Source organism: Impatiens glandulifera, chromosome 6 (genome assembly GCF_907164915.1).
Source record: "Impatiens glandulifera chromosome 6, dImpGla2.1, whole genome shotgun sequence".
NCBI classification, from domain to species: domain Eukaryota; kingdom Viridiplantae; phylum Streptophyta; class Magnoliopsida; order Ericales; family Balsaminaceae; genus Impatiens; species Impatiens glandulifera.
This window is the reverse complement of record NC_061867.1, coordinates 28120212-28142669: the sequence shown is the minus strand read 5'-3', so window position 1 is coordinate 28142669 and position 22458 is coordinate 28120212. Positions and strand designations below refer to the sequence as shown.

Sequence of the window (22458 nt, the reverse complement as noted above, 5' to 3'; positions counted from 1 at the left end):
GAAAGCATAAGTGCTAAGTTGAAGTGTAATATTTACAATTTCGGTGTAAATTGTACGGGTGTTATCGAGCAGGAAATAAGTCTCGATCGGATTGTGTTTGTATTCCTTAGTGAATATCCTTCTCGCAGTTTCGAGAGGAAGGGGTGACGTAGGAGTTTTATCTCCGAACATCCATAAAAACCCGTCTTGTTATTTACTTCCTGCTGGTTCTACATTCTAACCGACCTGTACTAACCTACCTACACCGCTTTAACCGATTCCACACCACCTAAACCGAATCACCAAGTTACTAAACCGACCCAGAAACTTCCAAACCTGTCTTATCTAAAAACCGGTTCTGCCAATCTTGTAAGTATGCTGCTTCAACCTGAAACAAACCTCTACCGCGCTTGAACCTGGTTCAAGGGTTTGTGACAGTTTGTGTAGTATTAAAACCCCGGTGTTAATCTCTAACCGGATTAATCACCACCCTTTGAGTGAGACGCGCTAACCGGCCCAACCCCGGTCCTCTAGCCGCGACTTAGATCCTAACAAATGGTGATAAAAGATAAAGAATAAATGTTTAATTTTAAGATAATTTGAAAAAATAATATATTGAGAAATAAATGAGTTATGAAAGACATAAATTAGAAAAATTATTATATTTTTCAGCTAATCAGATTGCGCCACGTAATCCTTTCTCTCAAATTCACTTCTCAATCATTTTTTTAATATATATAAAATGTTGTAAATATAGAATTATATGAGAATATTTATAAATTTATAATATATATGGTAAAGAACAATTAGAAAAGATTTTATATTTTTTAAAATTTTCTATTCTATCTTATTTATTGAAAATTTGACGAAAAATAATATGAGAGAGATAATGATAAATTTAAAGAATTTAGAACTGTTATTATAAATTTTATATATTTAGAAATAAATGAGGGAGATAATATATTTTTTTATTTTTTTAATAATTTTTGTGACAAATATATATAAATTTATATTATATAAATATAATATATAGAGAAAGAAATGAGAATATAAAATATATTTTAAATTTTTTATTATATATATATATATATATTTATATTATATATTTTAAGAAGATATTATATTTTTTTAAATTTCTTTATTATAAGTGATTTATTAGATAATAATATAAAATAGTTTATATATTATATTATATTATATTATATTATATTATATTATATTATATTATATTATATTATATTATATTGAGAAATAAATTAGGGGAAATAATATATATATATAAATAAATTTATATTATATATTGAGAAATAAATGAGAGAAGATAGTATTTTTTTTTCTTGTTATGGTTAATTGTTTTTATAATATATAAAATATTATATATATTATAATTATAAAAAGAGAATATTTATAAATATATAAAACAATTTATTATAGTGAAGGCTACGATGATGCTATTAAATTATTATCATCTAATTAATAAAATTTTATAACATTATTTCTATTAAATCAATACCCACCTTAAAAAATAAATATTTAAATATATAAATAATTAAAAATATTGAGAATATATATATATATATATAATTTAATTTTAAAAATATTTATATAAACATTTACTTTTAGAAATAAATAAAGAGAAAAAATATTTTTTAAATATGGTGAGAAATATAATATTTTTATTATATTAGAAATATTATATATGCATTTATAAAGAATAAATATATATATAAATCTTTTTATATATAGTGTTTGTTTTATAACTTTATAAATACCACATAAATAGACCATATTTATTTATTAATTTATTTTTCATTGTTTATATTCTATTTTTATAATTTAAAGAGAGAATAATGGTGCTTATACCCAATAGTAAACAACATGTGATACAATTTTATATTAATGGTATTCATGACGTTTTCTACCACGAAGATGATTTCAGTAGCAGCGAATATGATTTCAGTAGCAGCGAATATGATTTCAGTAGCAGCGACAATGATTTCAATATAAGCGACGAAGAAGACACAATGAAGACTAATGAAAATAATATTGCTCCCCATTTCAAAGATATGGCTCTAGCAATTAAGAAACGAGATGTTAATGGACTTCAAATTGCCTTAGGTGTGTTGTAAATTTTTTTATATGCTTTTATTATATAATCTTTTAGATTTTAGTTGTGAAAACACTAACCTATAAAATTTTAATTGAATACATATTTTTTAATTTTTTTAAAATTTATGAAATTTTGAATACTTTTCTTTATTGAAGCGAATATTTGTTAGTTTCATGTAAAAGTTTATTAATATGAGAATATATAGTTTTAGAGAATAAAGTTTATTAAGATATTAATTTTATAATAAACTTAAATTAATTTTATTGTTATTATTATTTCTTTATTTGTTGTTATAGATAATTTTACTGGAGATATAGATGAATATTCAATAGATGGAGAAACTGCTCTTCACTATGCATGTAAATGTTATAGTCGAAAATCTTTTGAGGTATGTTTTTAATAATTAATAATTAAATATATTCAACAAATTAATATGAATATTAAAAGCTAATGTATTCATTTATAATACAGTTACTAGTTGGAAGGGGTGCTAATATGGAGGCTAAAAATAAAGTTGGAGACATTCCTCTCCATACTGCTTGTGATATTGGTTTGTTTAATATTGTTAAATTTATATTCAATAATATTAGTGATGGAGATATTAGAAAGAGAATGTTAAACTCAATTGATAGCGATGGTTCAACGGTAATTGAATTCATCTTCTAAATTAATTATATTTTTTTAAATTAAATAAATGTTTTTAACCTTCAATTTATTTAATTTTTGTTTTGAATAGCCTATGCATAAAGCAGCTAGTGAAAATATCAAAATTGTTGAACTATTGTTAGATATTATTATTGAGACCGATAATTCAACTGGTATAAGTAAAATGATACAAGCAGTTAATACATACGGTGATACGGTAATTTTTAATATTAATTATTTTCTTTTATATTTAAATTATATTATATTTTTTTTTTTTTTTGGTATAGCCTTTACATGAAGCAGCATTATATGGAAAAGTTAAAATTGTAAAATTATTACTAGAATTGGGTGCTTCTACTCAAACACGTAATAATGATGGAATGGTTAGTTGTTAAATATTTTTTTATTTGTTTTTTTATTCCAAATATTTATATAATATTTTTTACAGGTTCCGTATCAATTTGCTAAACGTAACTCAGAAGTTTGGAGAATACTTAAGGGAATTCATTGAAACTAATATGATTTTTTTTTCTAGAATTATTTTATAATTTAGTTGTGTGTTTTTCTAGTTTATATATCGATATAGTTCTGTTAATCTATTTTGTGAGAAAATTCTTAATTTATTTGATTTTTGATAGTTGATTTTATTTGTTTATCTATTTTGTGCGAAGACATGTTTATTTTTTATTTTTATTGTTAATTATATATTATTTTGGTTTTTATTTTGAATTTTGGCCATCTAGAAAATATTGAATTGAATTAGTTGTAACAATCACCTTTAAAAGACATGAATACTAAATTTGCAACGCTTATACATTAACTGATACAAATACTCATTTATTCTCTTTAGCTCGTCCATTTAATGTTGAGAAATAAGTAAGCAAATACTATACAAATATTTCTAGTGAAAATTGAACACATTAAAATTTTGTGAATTTAAAATTATTAAGTATCACTAATATGTAGAGTCTTGTGGAGTTCAATTTTTCTAAAATATTCATAAATTAAACTTGAACAATGGAGTTTGCTTGTTTTAAGACACTATTGTTTAAATGTTATTGAAATTTAGTAGCTGTATAGATTATATATGATATAAATTATACATCATAATGTAATTTTATAGGTTATTATATTTTAGTTTGTAAGGTTGAAAAATTCGGTATTAAGATGGGCGCTTAAGATTCTATCGTATACATCTAGAATTTAGGTTGTCTAAAATGTGATTATGAGTCTCAAAAGAGACGTCTTATTGCAAAAATAAAATAAAATAATTGTTAGAATATAAGATAATATATATGTAAAATATTATCACAATATTAATATTTTTATGTCACCTAAATTAAATTTCAACTTCTAATCTTATGACTTAATATTGAGTATTTTGCACCAAACATCTCATCATTATTAACATCTTCTAATTTCGTTCGGCAACAATCTCATCTCGTGATTATCATTATCCACATCTTACTCCCACATGTTTCTTATGACTTTATTTTAACATTTTATATGAGAGTGTTGTTTTATTAAATTGACACTTATTACCCATACATGTTGAGAATTTATATATTAGTGAAAATATCTACTTCATTCATTTCCCACTTACTTCACTTCTTCCTCTTTTTCTTATGTGAAAAATAGGAAAAACAAATCAATTATAGAAACATTAAAAGAATAATAAAAAAGGAAAATGAGGTTTATATGAAATTTTAAAAGAATAATAAACTTGTGTAATTGATAAAAAAATTATGAATGTTGAAAAAATGAGTTTTTATACAAAATTATTTTTTGTTATAAAATGGTGATAATTTAATGATAAAGATAAAGAATAAATGTTTAATTTTAAGATGATTTGAAAAAATAATATATTGAGAAATAAATGAGTTATGAAAGACATAAATTAGAAAAATTATTATATTTTTCAGCTAATCAGATTGCGCTACGTAATCCTTTCTCTCAAATTCACTTCTCAATCATTTTTTTAATATATATAAAATATTGTAAATATAGAAGTATATGAGAATATTTATAAATTTATAATATATATGGTAAAGAACAATTAGAAAAGATTTTATATTTTCTAAAATTTTCTATTCTACCTTATTTATTGAAAATTTGATGAAAAATGATATGAGAGATAATGATAAATTTAAAGAATTTAGAACTGTTATTACAAATATTATATATTCAGAAATAAATGAGGAGATAATATATTTTTTAATTTTTTTTATAATTTTTGTGATATATATATATATATAAATATAATATAATATATTGATATATAAATGGAAATATAAAACATATTTTAAATTTTTTATTATATACAATGATATATATATATATATATATATATATATTATATATTCTAAAATCAATTAGAGAAGATATTATATTTTCTTAAATTTCTTTATTCTAGGTGATTTTTTTAGATAATAATATAAAATATTCATAAAAGTTTTATAATTAAGAAATAAAAAATGAGATAGGTATATAAAAGATATATTTTTATTATATATATATATTATATTATATTATATTATATTATATTATATTATATTATATTATATTATATTATATTATATTATATTATATTATATTAAATTATATTATATTATATTATATTATATTATATTATATTATATTATATTGAGAAACAAATAAGGGGAGATAATATATATATATATATATATATATAAATAAATTTATATAATATATTGAGAAATAAATAAAGGAAGGTAAAATACTTTTTATTTTTTCTAGTTATGGTTAATTGTTTTTATAATATATGTTAGATTAAATTAGTTAATTAAATTAGGATAATTACTCCATAATTATAAAATTACCATATTTTGAATATTTAATTTAAATAATAAAAATGGGAGAAAATGTTAAGTAAAAATGTTCAATTAATTATTGATAAATAAAAACTAAATTGTGTTTATTTAATCTTGTGCAGATTAAAGAAAACCGAAAAAGAAAATTGTTCGGCCTTATGCTTAGTTTTATGACAAGGAGTATCCGTCAAATTGCAACTTCGGTTTTTATGTTAAAGATGATCTGGTAGTTTATAAAGAAGCGTCGCCAGCTTTTTCAATATCGGTATTTTATAAAGATGCGTGTCCGGTTTTTTAAAGGAATACGCGTCCGATATTTTGTGTACGCCGCCAGCAGTTTATACTTCGGTATTATATGCTATACGCTTCCGGTTTTATCTAAAGCTGGGACGTGTCCGGTATTATATAGTCGATTTTATATAATAAGACGTGTCCGATATTTTGTGAATTCCGGTTATTTATTATTTGTTCCTCGCTTCCATTATTTTATACCGAAGCACATCCGGTTCTCGCTTCCGGTATTTTATAAAGAAGCGCATTTGGTTCTCGCTTCCGGTATATTATACAGAAGAGCCTCTGGTTATTTATATCTTCTGTATTACATCACGATGGAGCGCGTCCAGTATTTTAATCTTCTCACGCTTTATCAGGACGCTTCCAGTATTATCAAAAGCCAACTTTATGTTTGTTCAATATTTGTTTCCTTTTTGGTGCAAGTTTGATGAGGACCTCTTGGCAGTATGTCTCAGCAGCAGTCTTCTGCCAACCCAGTATAGACTACCAAACACCAAAAGACAAATCCTCTGAGATATACGTTCCTCGTACATCGTAATTCCATTAATGTGAATTTGGCGTACAATCATACAAGTACAGACAATATCAAATGAGGATCTTCTCCGATGTACTTAAATGGAACTTAGACAATCAAAACAGAGCCGGTATTTTCTATAGCGAATATAACCGTTGAGAAGCAAATATATCTGTTGATATCTTTGCCTACTTAAAGAGAAGCTGAACTAAAACTTAAAGTGTCACACACATATACAAGACGAGTCATATATACAAGAGATTTTTAAAGTTCTAAGCGCCCAAAAAGTGTTAAGTGCTAACTACAATCTTTCGAGCTCTCATATTCAGAAAGCTCTCTGTGTACTAAGTGTTTACAGTGTATTACATATTATAAAATTTGTTTTTGTTCAACAAGAGTGTATGTGCTACGAGTTCGAAAACAGACAGAATCTATGTCATGGTTGTTCGATTGGGTTTTGTACAAGTGTTGTATTCAACCAAATCTTCTAGTGAATATCCTTCGCAAGGTTGAGAATAAGGGGTAACATAGGAGCTTTTACTTTGAAACATTCAGAAACATCTTCTGTGTCTTGTGTTCTTTTCAATTACATCATTCTAATCTTGTTGTGCCGCTTAAAGTTAAAACAAACATTTCCGTACTTGAACTCAGTTCATGAGTTTGTGACAACTAATGTAGAATTGAAACCGATATTAACTTCTAACATAGTTAATATCAAACGACGTGTGTAAGCGTTCAATAATTATCAGACCCCAGTCTCTATTGTTGATCCCGATCCTAACAAGTGGTATCAGAACAAGTTTTTCTATTCTCAGAGCACCAGCAAGAATCTGAACCATGTTTATGGCTGTAATCAACAAGGTCCATATGTTCTAAAAGGAAAACTATGTTGTATGAAAGACGAGAGTTCATGCACATCTTGTTGCTATAGATGATGACATGTGGTTTGTCATCACCGAAGGCCCAATAAAGATTGAAAAAGATAGATCTGAGTGGACTAGTGAAGATAAGAGAAAGAACAATCTCGACAATTTGGCCAAAGACATCCTCTATAAAACCTTGGATGACAACATGTTCAAGTATATCATCTCATGCAACTCTACCAAAGAAATCTGGGAGAGGCTGACCCAACTCTGTGAGGGTAATGAGCAAACCAAAGAGAATAAACTCATGGTTTCTATACAACAGTTTGATAACATTAAGTTGCGTACTTGAGAAATGATGACTGGATTTGATGGGAGATCTAGCAAGATCATCAATACTCTTTCTAATCTAGGCGAGACCTAAAGAAACAGAGAGATTGAAATCAAAGTCATGCGTGGTTTGCCAAGAGAGTGGGATATCAAGACGATAGTAATGAGGGAGTCTAAAGACCTCAACAGGATGGAACTTTATGACTTGCTAGCTGATCTAAAAGCTTATGAGTTTGAGATGAACTCAAGAAATGAAGATGAGCCTTCATCTTCGAACGTGACTAGAGCGTTAGTGTACTCTGTGGAGCCAGCAGTCCTTGAACCCGTCAAGACATACGAGCAATTCAATGATGATGCAATGGACTTACTCGTCAAGAAGTTTGGCAGATTCATGAAGAAAAATAAACCCAACATTTCCTACAAAAACAACTATTCTAACGGTAATAAGGCTAATATCCGTTGTTTTAATTGTGATATCTTAGGTAATTACAAGTCGGAGTGTCGGAAGCCAAGAAGGGACGATAAAAAACTAGCCAATCAGAAACCTAGAGAGGGCCATCAATCATCCAAACACAATAATAATCAGAAAGCAATGCTAGCAGAGGAAAGTAGAAGTAAATGGGCTCCAAGTGACTCAGACAATGACGATGAATAAGTCAAATGCTTCATGGCAAATGATGAAGAGGTATTTGACTTCGCTTCTGAAGAATTCACACGAGATGACATAATTATTGCACTTAATGACATGGTCATTGAGTACAAGAATTTATCTAATCTCATCTCAACTCAACCAAATAACCAGATTAGTAGAACAGTTGAACTATCCCATGAGAACGAGAAGCTCAAGGAGACAGTTCAACTGTTGACCAAGGAAAATGAAACAACAAACTATCTGGTTACTGCATGGACTTAGTCTGGGGATGTAGTTAATCAAATGACAAGCCATCAGAGATCTGCCAACTACTGCAAGTTTGGTATAGGTTATGATGGTAGCAACCCAGACAAGCCATGTAACACGTTGATACCCAAGAAAGACAAACGTCCTCTCATAAGTTTTGTCAAGGGGACCTCAACTAACACTAAAGAAAGTCAAGATACAGTTGAGTTAGAAACCAGAAAAGAAGTAAAATATGTGGAGCCAACTAATCAGAGTCACGGTGGCTTAACCCTAAGAGAAGGAAAGTCAGTCGGTCGGATGGACATGAGCATAACAAATAGTTAAAGAGGTATCATCAAAAATCATCCTCAAAATATTATGACTCATCTAAAGGCAAATAGAGAGATGGCAAGCCTAATGCTTATAGAATTATTAAGACTAACACCGGGGACCCAATTAAATATGGGTACTAAAGGGTGTTGTAAATAGTAATGTTTTGCAGGTTAAACATGTCAGCTATCTAGAGGACTCAGAATGATACTTGGACAGTGGATGTTCAAGGCATATGACAGGAAACATCATACGTTTAACCAACATAGTGAAAGAATCTAGTTCACGTATCACATTTAGTGACAACTCAAAGGGTAAGACCGTAGGCAAGGTTTAGATTGTCCATGATAACCTAACCATAAACAATGTGTTACTTGTTGAAAATTTATGCTACAACTTGCTTAGCATTAGTCAAATGTGTGATATAGGATATACCGTTGAATTTCATAAACAATCATGTTTAGTCAAGGATCAACATGGAAGTACATTGTTGATAGGGCATAGGAAAAGAAATGTATAAAAAGTAAATTGGAAAAATAAATCATCTAATCCTATTTGTATGATATCTTCAAACGATCAAAATTAGCTTTGGCATAAAAGATTAAATAATCTAAACTTTAAGACCATTAACTCATTATGTTCTAAAGAACTAGTTGAAGGCATTCCGAATGTAAAGTTTTGTAAAGATAAAGTTTGTTCTGCTTGCTAGACAGATTAAGTCAACTTTTAGACAGATTAAGTCAACTTTTAAAAGCAAAGGCAACATTCAATCTGAAAAATGCTTAGAACTATTGCATATGGATCTTTTAGGTCCAGTTCAAGTAATAAGTTTAGGAGGTATAAAATACACCTTAGTAATAATTAATGACTATTCTAGGTTTACTTGGGTTATCTTCTTAGTTTTTAAAGATCAAGTTACTCCTAATCTGATTAAAATGCTTAAAAGATTACAAAACGAAAAATCAATAATTTTCAATAAAATTAGAAGTGATTGAGGTACTGAGTTTACCAACATCACTTTATCATGTTAGCTTGAGGCATTTGGTATTAGACACGAGTTGTCTAGTGTCAGAACCCCTCAACAAAATGAGTTAGCTGAAAGGAGAAACATAACCCTTAAGGAAGCGGCCAGATATATGATAGTCGACTTTAGTGTGGCTTAAAAACTTTGGGAAGAGGCTATTAACACAACTTATCATACTCAAAACCGGTCAATGATAAATAAAAGATTTAATAAAACGCCTTTTGAAATTTACTATGACAAAGTTTCCTAATTACCATTATTTTAGGATCTTTGGCTGTAAGTGTTATATCCATAACAATGGCAATAATTACTTAACCGCTTTTGATGCAAATTTGACATTGGTATTATGTTAGAATATTCTACAGTTAGTAAAGCTTATAGAGTATATAATAATAAAACTCTAATTGTTAAAGAATCATCCCATGTTATGTTTGATGAATATGCCGAAAGTAACACTCCAATTGATTTGTCTAACAGAATGGAGGATGTCAATCTCCAGTCTGATAGAGAAGATGAAGCTCGGGTTCACCGAGAAATTGTCTATGACTAGACGGTTGAGAATGTTGAAATTCAGCAACATCAAATTGCTTCCCATCAGGTGATTGATAACTCGGATAATGCCGTGAAAACTGATCGGTCTGACATTGATCAACCTACTAATTAGTCAAATCTTGATCAAACAACCGATCGGTCAGAAAGCATTTCAGGACCAAACTTCAAATGGAACAGAAATCATCCTCCTATGCTTATTATAGGTTACCCCTCTACACCTCTTAGGATCAGATATCAATCGTTAGATGAATACGCTTACTCGACTTTCATCTCAAAAATTGAACCTAAGAAGGTTGTTGAAGCACTACTTGATCCAGATTGGATCCTTAAAATGCAAGAGGAACTAAACAAGTTCGAAAGAAACAAAGTATGACATTTGGTTCCAAGACCATCTAATCAATCTATCATTGAAACCAGATGGGTATTTCGCAACAAACTCAATGAAGATGGTATAGTTACGAGAAACAAGGCTAGACTAGTGACCTAAGGTTATGAACATGAGAAAGGCATTAAATTCGAGAAGTCATTTGCTCATGTTACTAGACATGAAGCTATTAGAATCTTTTTAGCATTTGTTGCTTTTAAAAATTTCAAAGTTTTCAAATGGACGTTAAGAGTGCCTTTATTAACGGAATTATAAATGAGGAGGTCTATGTTGAACAACCTCCTGGTTTTATAAACCCTGCTTTGATAAGTCATATCTTTAGATTGGATAAAGCTTTATACGATCTTAAACAAGATCCTAGAGCATGGTATGATACTCTTACTAAGTTTTTATTTGATCATGATTTTACCATGGGATATGTGGATAAGACATTATTTAAGTTTAAAAAAGATTATCATATTTTGCTTGTTCAAATATATGTTGAAGATATTATCTTTGGGTCAACTAACCCCAAGTTGTGTGAGAAATATTCTAAGATGATGACAGATAAGTTGGAGATGAGAATGATGGGAGAGTTAAGCTTCTTTCTATTCCTTCAAGTTCATCAACGTAAAGAAGACACCTTCATCAATCAAGAATAGTATACAAAGGAGCTGCTAAAGAAGTTCGTCATGGAGAGCTGCTCTGCTGCCTCAACTCCTATGAGCTCATCAATCAAGCTTGACAAGGATGAAGATAGCCAGACTGTTGACATCACAACCTACCGGGGAATTATTGGATCATTGCTCTACCTCAAAGCCATCCGACCGAACATTCTATTTGCAGTTGGAGTTTGCCGAAGATTATAGGCCAATCCTAAATAATCTCATTATGTAGCTGCTAAGAGAATATTAAAATATCTTAAGGGCACACAAAATATGGGACTGTGGTATCTAAAGGATTCCAGTTTCAATTTGATAAGTTACTTTGATGCAGATTATACAGGTTATAAACTGGACATGAAAAGCACCAACAAAATATGTCAATTCCTTGGTGACCAGCTTGACTCCTGGTACAGCAAGAAGCAAACTTCCATTGCAACATCAACGAATGAAGTAGAGTATCTTTCTATTAGAAGTGACATTATCTAAACTTCTCTAAAACAAGACATGCACTTAGGGAGAACCTCCCTCTTTTTCAAAATATTTATATTGCATATATTTTCATACAAAACCGGGTTTTCTCCTTTTGAAACCAACCAGATCACTCTACCGAAATAATAGTAGATAAAACCGAATAGCTTAAAAAAATTAAAAGTCAAGACGGTCGATTATAAGTTGAGAAAATACTGCTCGAATAGATTTTCGTTTTATGCGGAAGCGGTTTTTCCTAAGAAATAAATAACCGGTCCATTCAATTCAGGATATGTAGACAATTTATTTGATTATCTACATAAAAATTTCGGTAGTTTTATCTTTGAATCAAAATAGAACAGCTGTCTATTTTTGTCATTATCTGTCTGAATATATTCACTCTCAGAAATCAAAACAGTCATATCTCAAATAATGTGAAGACCCGTGTCTCTCAACATTCAAAAGAATGACTAACAAACCTGTAACGATCATTTTTCTTTTCCCAATAGACGCTAGGATGAACCTTAAGAAATCACTTCCCCTTATATGACTAACATACAAGTAACGTTTATATTTCTTTTCCCAATTGAATTTAGGATGAATCTTAAATAATTTCCTCCTATTTAATGATGTCTTCTTTAAGAGTAACCCACACATCTAAAGCTTTCCAAATTCTTCAAAGAAAATCTAAGCTCTATACTCTTCCGATCTATAACGCTTTCTCATTAAAAAAGTCCCTCTCCTTCTCCTAAGATCAAAAGAGATGGATCCAGCCTTTGCCCGTAATACAATGATCATCGATTTCGACTCTATATTATCCATTAGAGATGAGGAAATCACTTCAATGTACAGATCTCTGGAAAACTCAGGTTTGAGAAAATACCTCGAAGGTTCGCAGGTGATTCGCGAAGATATCATTTTTGAATTCAATTATCATATCAAAGATAGATGGAAAAGAATTATTCTTTTCCGAAGAAGGTCCTATCAAGATTGATAAGGAGAAGGCCGACTGGACCGCTGATGAAAAGAGGCAGAACAATCTCAACAACATGGCTTTTGATGTTCTGTACAGATCTCTCGATGATAGTATGTTCAACTACATCATCGAATGTGACACTACCAAAGAGGTCTGGGACAGACTCACTCAACTGTGTGAGGGAAACGAGAAAATCAAGGAAAACAAGATCATGGTTGCTACTCAACAGTTCGACAGCTTCAAAATGCGTCCTGGTGAAACAATGAACGATTTCGACACCAAATTCAGCAAGATCGTCTCCTCTTTGTCCATCCTAGGCAAGACCTATAGAAACCGGGAGCTTGCTATCAAGGTCATGTGTGCCCTTACAAGAGAATGAGACATAAAGACTATGGCGATGAGAGAATCCAAATATCTTAACAAGATCTTCCTCTTTGATCTCTTCGCTGACCTCAAGGCCTATGAGTTCGAGCTGAACTTTAGGATGGAAGAATTTCAACCCTCGTCCTTTATTATTGCCAAGGCGCTGGTGAAGAGCCACCAACCGCTCCGGACGTGAAGATGGCAGCTCAGCAGCTGAGCAGCGATGCCATGTCTCTCTTTGTGAAGAAGTTTGGCGACTTCATGAAGAAGAGCAACTCTAACTCAAACTCTTCAAATTCTAATGATAATAGAAAATATAAAGCTATTGTTACTTGTTTTAACTGTGGTATTAAAGGTCATTATGCATCGGAATGCCGGAAGCCAAAGCGTGAGGATGCCAAGGATGATGGAAAAGAGCTGAAGGCTCTTATGGCTGGTGACGGAAAGAACAGAGGAAGCAGCCGTGGCTCATACTTTTCATCTAGTGAAAGTGATGAAGAAGATGTGGCTTGATTCATGGCCAGAGAAGATGAGGAAGAAACTCAGGAGACTAAGGTATTTAATTTCTCTTCCGAAAGGTTTTCAAGGGAATAACTGGTAGCTGCACTAGATAACATGGACATCGAGTACAGAAAGCTAGCAGAATCTCTAAATGAAACTAAATCTTCATCAGATTTAAATAAACCAAATCTGTCTAAAGGAGAAGATTCAAATTATTTTGAAAAGAAGATTGAAGAGATCTCATCTGAGAATGAGATGCTCAAGGAACAAATTCAAACTCTTTCATCTGAAAACAAAAGGCTTAACTATGTTGTCTGTGCATGGACAAGGTCTAGTGATGCTGTCAAATATCAGATCAGCATGTTGAAACCTGCTGGATCTAGATCTGGATTGGGATTTGATAGCAATGACCCTAACCTGTCATGCAAAAAGTCAAAACCAAATGACAAACTTAAGCCAATAAGTTTTGTCAAAGGGAGTATGACTGACATTGAATCTGATCCTATTCATGAAGAAGTTTCTTTCAAAAATGAAATATTTTATGTTCCACCAACTGTTAGCTGGTTTAAGAATAAGCTAGAAAAAGCTAATAAGTCTGGTAATTTAAAACCTGACTCTAAGTCAAGGAGTTTTAAAAGAAAATCTTCTTCAAAAGTTAAAGGATCAGTGGCTAGCAGGAAGTCATCTACTAAGTCAAAATCTTATGCATTAATCACAACACAAAATGAGAAATCCATCAGAAAAACTCAAATATGGATTCCTAAGGGACTAATTGATCGAGGACCCAATTGAGTATGGGTACCAAGATTTGTAAATAGTTTATTTTGTAGGTGATGCAGGAGGATACTAAGAAGGAAGCTAGAAGAGTACTCCTCTGAGTACACAGCTTGGAAGATCAACAATGGCATTTGCCATTCTGGAAGAATAAATGTTTTTATTTGTTAAAAATGATTTTGGTCTTTGGACCACAAAAATTATTTATTAAATTCTAAATGTCCATATTCATAATGAGAGGAAAAATTACTTTGGAATTAAAGATACTCTCTAGACGAATATCCTTAATCGGTCTAATTAGACAAGGGTGTCTAAAAGAAACAGTGTGTACTTAGACGTATTTTTTCTCATAATCCATACATCTAAGTCTATATGTTGATGTGTTTCACCTACACAATTAGACGGACACGTTTAATAGACGTTAGACGTTTTTACGTCATGAGTAAAAGGATGCTCACGTCTAAACAACACACGTCTAACACGTGGTGTTTATGCGGAATTAGACGTACACGTCTAATAAACATTAGACGGATTTGTTATAAACATAGAATTATACGTATGCGTCTAATACACTCATCCGTCTAATAGACGTTGTGTTACATTGGATTTGTGGAGTAAGAAAAACGTCTAACTACGTGCCAATTAGACTAATCAAGGACAGCTGTCCCACGCTGAGAGTTATCTGCTTTTCCCACTCAAAATATCAAATTGTCATATCTTAATAACATGAAGACACGTGTCTATCAAGTTAGAGAAAATGACTAATATACCCTCAATTTTAATGATGACTTCTTAAAAAAGGACGTCTAACATTTATTAATGGGCCATACCCCTAGAGTAGACGGTTATTATGTATTTCAGTCTTTCATCTATATAAGGACATTACTGCATGAATTTGAAAGCTTCCAATCTCTCGAAATCTCTAAGAATCCTAGCTTTCTTTGCAGTTCTCTCACTAAAATTCTTTGAAATCTCGTGTCGATTCATATTCTTTCAAAAATGGTGAAGAAAATCACTCTCGGTCACTGTACTTTGCAGGTGGACTTTCCATCGGTTTATTCGTTTGATCAACCAGAGGTGGTGAAGATGTTCCAAACCTTAGAATATTCTGGGCTAAGGAAGTATCTAGGCGGACCGTTCATCTTCTACGAAAACAAAGTTCTCGAGTTCTTCAAAACGACAATTATGGTGGATGATTCCATCGTAGGAACCGTCAACGGAACGGAGATTTATTTTGACGAAGCAGTCTATGCGGAGTTCTTTGAACTTCCGACGGAGGGTCATCTTTTCGACTTGGTTCTCTCTTCAGAAATCATGGAGGAGATGAAGACAACTTTCTCTGCAGACGGCTCGAAGATCCATGTGAATGGATACAAGAAGGTATTCAAACCGCAATTCATTCTTCTAAACGACGTGGTGGCGAAGGCGCTTCAAGGGAAGGCTGGTTCCTTCAATCTCTATAGTCAAGATCGTTTTGACTATATGTGTGCTATCTCAAAAGGGATCCAGGTAAACTGGGCTCATACCCTTTTTCAGAATTTGTGCTACTCTATCTGTCAGACGAGCAAGGAAAGTATCACTTATGCGGCTCAACTGAGCCACTTGTTGAAGCATTTGGGGGTTCCCGTTGGTGAACCGGTGCAGATCAATTCTCCACGAGTTTTTACTGCTCTTACAGTGGCTAGTACGCTGACGAGGTTGAAGAGCAACCTTGAATCTGCATCTGGTGCGTCCAGCTTCCAGACCGGTGGAAAACCTTCCACCCGATCCAAGCCTTCTGCGTCTGTTATGTCAACAGGGGCAAAGAGAACCAAAACAGTGAACGAATCGGAGGCCAGTTCCTCCTGTATGAAAAGTCCAAACTAGAAGGACTCTGAATCTGTTAATTAAAGGTTGAAGCAAGGTCCATGCGTACTTGCTGCAACTCCAATGTCATCTTTATCCACTCCCTTAACCTATTGGAGGAAACCTTCGAGGTCTTGTGCCTCAAAGGAGAAGAAGACAAAGGCGCCCCAAGCGTCTATATCTGCAAAGGTAAAGTCTTCCAAATCTTTGCTGTTGTGCCAAAATTTAATGTTCCCGTAGTGGAACAAGTTGAGTCTATATTCTCTCCATTGAGAGAATCTGCTGAAGGGCCTGATGTTGAGTCAGTCGGTCCAAATGATGAAACTATTAACAGGGCTGAGTCTCCTGTTATTCAATCTGATCTTGTAGTCGCCAGTGCTACAGAGTCATCGCAACTAAAACAAGGTGTTGTTCTTACCCTTGTGGCAGGTGAACCCAATGTTCCTACTTCCAAAGATTCATTGGTGGTCGGGAATGTTATTTGTATGGAGCTTCCTGCTGAGCTCTGTAAGAAACCACAATCTACTTTCGAACTGTTGCGTTCCAGATATCGGGCAGATGGAATCGTGATCAGTGAACCAAGACCTGCTTCAAGACCGGTAGAGGTTGTTGGAAAAGGAAAATCCATTGCAATCCAAGCTCCTGAAAAGGTATCTGAGGCAACAGGTATTGTTGACCTCATTTTAGATCAAGTTAAAGTTCTCGCTGCTGAGAAACTGGGAATTTATGAGTCATGGTCTATGGAGAGGCTGTCCTCCAAGTACAACGACTCTCTATCAAACGCTGCCATAGCTAAAGAATGGAAGAAGAGGGTGGCAAACGAGAAGAAAGTCTTGAAATGGGCAAGAACTTTAGAAGTTGGTGAGGCCCTAAAGAGAAAAGAACTGGTGGAAGCTTGCATTTTTGGAAAAGCTTTTTTTCCAATTTTTGAAGCCATGAAAGCTAACTTCAATCCTAACGAGAGAAGAGGAGCTGATGTTGATGTAAAGGTATTGAAGAAGCTAGATGATATCTTGGACAGTTATGTCCCTGTTGCTTCTAGACACATTCATGGAGCTGATTGCTCTGGTGCAGAACCTCTCAATGAAGAAGAAGAAGAAGCTATGGATATTCCAGATGGTAATAATGATGCTGATGAGACAGATGCTGCTCTCCTGATTGAATTCGGAAATCTTTCTGCCGAAGAGAGACGCATTATAGATCAACCTGTCCAAGAGCGTCTGAATGGAGAAGAAGAAGATGTGATCATCCAAGAGCCTGAACAAGCTCTTAAGATAAATGAAGAAGAGATTCTTGTGGAAGATGTGACTGAGGAGGCTTTTAAAACTCCTATTGAAGAAAACGTGATTTTAACCCCTGTTGCGAGAATAGAGGTTGTTCAAGAAAAAATGTCGAGGATACTCAGCCAGAAACTGCCAGAACTGAGGGGGAACCCTCCAAAGAGAAAGATGATGAAGAAGAAAGTTCCTCATCTGAGGAGGAACAAGATCAGCAAGCAACTTTTGTGAAGCCTCGTTTATTTCCCGATGCGGTTGTGGGAAGTGTTCACGAAAACATCCACATTCCTCTTCACTACTCTGGAAATCTACTTGAGAGATTTGAGAAGGCTGAAAAAGAAATTGAAGAAGAGGAACGAGACAAAGCTGCTAAGAATGCCGAAATGAATCAGCGGAGGAATCCTTGCAGGTTCATACAAACTTTGAGCCTATTCAAAGTATGACAGCAGAATATGAAGAAGTGTCGTCTCATGAAGAGTCATCTGCTGGAGGAAACAAAGTATTAAGATCTATGAGGTCTATGCTCTCCTCAATTCAGAAGACCATGTGTCAGACAATGAACTCAATGGAAGAAGAAAGAGAGAATTTTGGCAATATTTTCAAGATACTCACTAAGCTGGATAACACTTTGAAGAAGAACACATATGAGACCCACATCGCGAATGTAAACTTTTCAAAGTTTGAGAAGGATCTCTTCAACCGTCAAAGTGAATTATTGGATATTGAAAGGCATTTCAACGATGAATGCCACAAGGAAACCTTGGAAGAATTTAGTCTGGTGAAGAATCAGATGGTAGAAATTCAGGGTTGCATGAGAAGGAACGACAATGAACGTCAAGAATTTGTTGACTCCATTGCTAGGAAGTTTCAAATAAAGGAAGATGCAAAGGCCAATGCTAAAAGTGCTCAACCTCGACTAGTTCATGGAGAGTCAAGCAAAATAAATGATGGTGTGTGAACCGGCACAAGATCCAGACGAGCTCCAAGCACTGATGACAACCCTAGGCCAACCAAGAGAGGTGGAGGTCGAAGCGGTGCTGAGCGTAGAGGAAGAAGTGGCAGTGGCCGGAGTAGGCTATCAAATGTTGATCAAGGTGGACGTGCCATTGGTGGTGAACGTGGTGGAAGATCAAGTGCAGGCAGTCATGGAGATCGCGGCTATCCTCATTTCATGAACATGCTTCCTGGTCAAGAGATGAGTCCAACCGATCCTCGAGTTAAAAGGGAAGAACAATTATTTCTCTTCTTTTACTCTATTTAACTTTATTGAACATGGTTCCTTGATGGTTTTTCGAATATTGGTTTTGGATGAATGATGTAAGTGAACAAGGTTTCTGTTTATTTATATGATGGATACATGTTTTGATATATGTATGCAGGTCTGCAATTTCTTCATTAAAAAGGGGGAAATTGTTGGGTCAAATTATTTTGACTAAGTGTTGAAATAATTTAACCACTGATATTTTGATAATGAAATAACTTATGAGTTTTAATACAGGTGTATTGAGACAATATTTTATAAGACTTGGATCTAATGAGGGTCATTATACCGATTTTGGCTTTCATTGCATAGAATTAGACGTACAGTCTAACTCATCAGAGTTAGACGTGCAGTCTAATGGTTATTGGATAATTAGACGGGTAGTCTAATTAGTGAAAGTTAGACATGCGTCTAACTTCTTCAGACAAGTCTGAGGTAGAACCGGAATTAGACGTGCTGTCTAACTCAATGGAGTTAGACGTGCAGTCTAATGGTTATTGGATAATTAGACGGGTAGTCTAATTAGTGAAAGTTAGACGTGCGTCTAACTCCTTCAGACAAGTCTGAGGTAGAACCGGAATTAGACGTGCAGTCTAAATTAGTGGAGTTAGACGTGCAGTCTAATGGTTATTGTAATTAGGTGCGAGTCTAATTCTATTAAACCAAGCGGTCTAATAGACGTTTTTCTATTAGAAGGAGATGACTTATTTCATTAGACTGATTTTCACAATCCGTGTAACTGAAATACGTTTAATGCTCAGTTTAAGCAGTACACTTGAATCTAGCATTTCTCCTACCCACGTGCTATAGTTGTACCCTACTCCTGTCCACTTTCTAGTGAAGATCAGTACAACAGCTATATGCATCCAATCAAGGAATGCCACATAAGAGAATTTTCCTCACATTACTTATTTTACAGGTACATCCCTGATGGAATATTCGGCGCATTACCAGTGATGTACGGCCACGATCCTTGTGCTCAGAACATGCTCTGTACAATGCAGGCTTTCCAATGGAAGAGTGCCACGTATCATTCTTGAAGATTCGACCGTTAGCTCCTATTCAGTATTTAACAAATCTCAAGGACAACGGACAATCTGCCTCAACACACGAACAAGCAATCTGATTTTGCAGAGAGAGAAACTACTCAATCATCTTGCTTACTGAACTTATTCTGTGAAGCTTCTTTCTGATTGTACTGTGTGAATCGAGAGAGAGAGCTAGAATCAAAACACCTTTAGCTGAGTGATATTCTTCATCGTGTAATTGAACAGAAAGTGTTCTGTTCAATAGTGAGCTAAGTGTGTGTGTAAACTGTATTTGAATCTAATCATATTATAGTGAATCCTTCCGGTGGTTGGAAGAAGGGGTGACGTAGGAGAGTTTCTCCAAACATCCATAAACAAAATGTTGTGTTCTTCATTAATGTCATCTTTTCATATTTCATCTTGTGCTTCAAACCCAAGTAAACAATTCCGCCTTTAATCTATTTCAAGTGTTTACACAAGTTTGCGTAGAATAGAAAGCGAATTAAATCCCTAACAGAATTTCTTTCAAACCGTTTTTCATAAGCCTTCATCCTTAGCCAGACCCCAGTCTCTATCGATAAAGCCGATCCTATCAGATATGTCTCTCAACTTGTCTTTTTCTTCATTGAAATTGATGTCTATATTAGACCAGGAACTAGCCCTAGATCGTCCCATGTCTTGATCAAAGACAAAATCTATAACTACATCGATAAGATAGAAATAGCGAAGGCTAAGAGAGAAATGTATCTAGGGTCTTCAAGTCACTAGATCTAGTCTTTTTGTTAAAAAATTATCAAATATGGGGTGGAGGAAATAATTTTGTTATTAAATAGATTTGTGTTACTATATTAATATTAATTTTATTAATATGACTTTAAAGTGGATACCACATAACAATCATGATTTAATTTAAAACATAATTAAATTTCTTGGGAAAGAACTTTGCTTTTTCAAAATGGCGCTGTTTTAGCCTATTATAATAGCATATGGGTACACGCGCCAAGTAAAATGACGGTTCAGTTTCCTCTTATCTCGATTTAAAAAAACAGCTTGTCATATAACTTATGTGTATGCCGAAATTTTGGGTTCACGTCTTCTGCAAACCCTAAATTCATCTTACGCTCTGCCTTCTCTCTAAAACATTTCATCTTCGTCTACTCTTCTAAAACTACAAATATGGCTAAGGATAATGCATTTTCTAACAATATTATGCATGGTGATTTTGAATCTATATATGAATCAGGTACACCGGAGATGGTGAATGTGTTCCAGCATCTCGAGGCTTTAGAAAGTCCCTGGGAGACCCATTCATAAGCTGTGATGATGTAGTCAAAACTTTCTTTAAATCAACAAAGATCATTGACAACCTAATCTATGCCACGGTGAACATCACGGAGTTCACTATTTCAAAACAGCTGCTCGCCAAAGTTTTAGGGCTACCAACAAAAGGTATAGATTTTTCCACGGCGTATTCTCCGACTATAATATCTCATATGCAAGAGATTCTTTCCAACATTGATTTCCCAATAAGTTGCAGTGGAAAGAAGAATGAACATAAATGCGAGTATCGCATCCTGTGTGATATTGCTGCTAAGGCACTACATGGAAGAGGAGGAGCTTTCAACTCCATTACTCTACCTAAGTTTGAAATGATGTCCGCCATTATTAGGGGTGATATTGTTAACTGGGGTTCCGTTTTATTCAATACTCTATACGAGATGGTATCTCCCCACACCAAAAGAAGCCTAGGCTTTTCAGTCCAGATATGATGGATCTTAGGCACCTGTATGTGCCTACAGGTCCAGGTAATTCTCTGAACACAAACAAGATCATGTCTACTATTACTATTAGAAGATACATTACCAGAACTAATAAAACCAAGGAGTCTAACTCCGAGGCTTCGGGGATACAGTCTAGTAGAGGAAAGACTATAGTACGAAATCGACTAGCAAGTCTACTATCGGCCCTAAACAAGCAAACACTTCTAGCCGGGTAACTTCTGCCAAAGGAGTTAATCCCTATGTGCTCGAATCGACTGTCAGCTCTACCAACTAGAATATGCATGATGAAACTAGGGAGACAAACTCCACCAAGAAGAAAACTCGGTTCGAGGTAAACATCCTTTCTTCCCCTTCTCTTATTACTGCCTTTGTGTAGGTAGCATCTCTAGATCAAGGGAAAGAAGTAGCACCTTCTGAAGAATTGGTTGGGCCACCGATCGGTTAGATGTCTCTCAAACCGACCGGATAAATGTTGGCTCTCAAACCGACCAATTACTTGTTGCTGAAATCGATCGGTCTGATATTCTGAAAACTGGCCAGCCGAAATTCGCAACTACCGGTCAAACCAATATTGCTCCCACTGTTCATAAGCAGGCCTCTACCACAGTCATGGTCCCCTACTCTGTTGCCAATGAGGTATCGGTAAAAACCGCGAATGATAACTTTATTCTTGTTTCATCTTTTCCCTATGGAATTTTGCACACCGTGCTTGCTCCAAACAATAATGCTAGTGTTTAGGTGGAATCACTCCCACTATGATTCACATTCTTCGCTAAAATGAGAACTTCAAGAAAACATGAATATAT

General features: G+C 33.6%; 1 protein-coding gene across 1 annotated transcript; it reads left to right on the top strand.

Moving 5' to 3' along the window:
- The first annotated feature begins 1829 nt into the window (after positions 1 to 1829).
- Positions 1830 to 7588, top strand: LOC124943449 (26S proteasome non-ATPase regulatory subunit 10-like). Its single transcript, XM_047483951.1, has 6 exons — positions 1830 to 2097; positions 2386 to 2477; positions 2561 to 2734; positions 2826 to 2951; positions 3022 to 3117; positions 7274 to 7588. The coding sequence occupies exons 1-6, from the start codon at positions 1830 to 1832 to the stop codon at positions 7586 to 7588; spliced, it is 1071 nt and encodes a 356-aa protein (XP_047339907.1).
- Positions 7589 to 22458: the final 14870 nt, after the last annotated feature.

What these genes read in the sequence shown, in the direction of transcription:
- LOC124943449 (XM_047483951.1), top strand. Translation starts at nt 1,830, where the DNA reads ATGGTGCTTATACCCAATAGTAAACAACATGTGATACAATTTTATATT. An exon ending in TTAATACATACGGTGATACG is followed by an intron (nt 2,952 to 3,021) that starts GTAATTTTTAAT and finishes TTTTTGGTATAG; the next exon opens with CCTTTACATGAAGCAGCATT. An exon ending in CACGTAATAATGATGGAATG is followed by an intron (nt 3,118 to 7,273) that starts GTTAGTTGTTAA and finishes GTTGTATGAAAG; the next exon opens with ACGAGAGTTCATGCACATCT.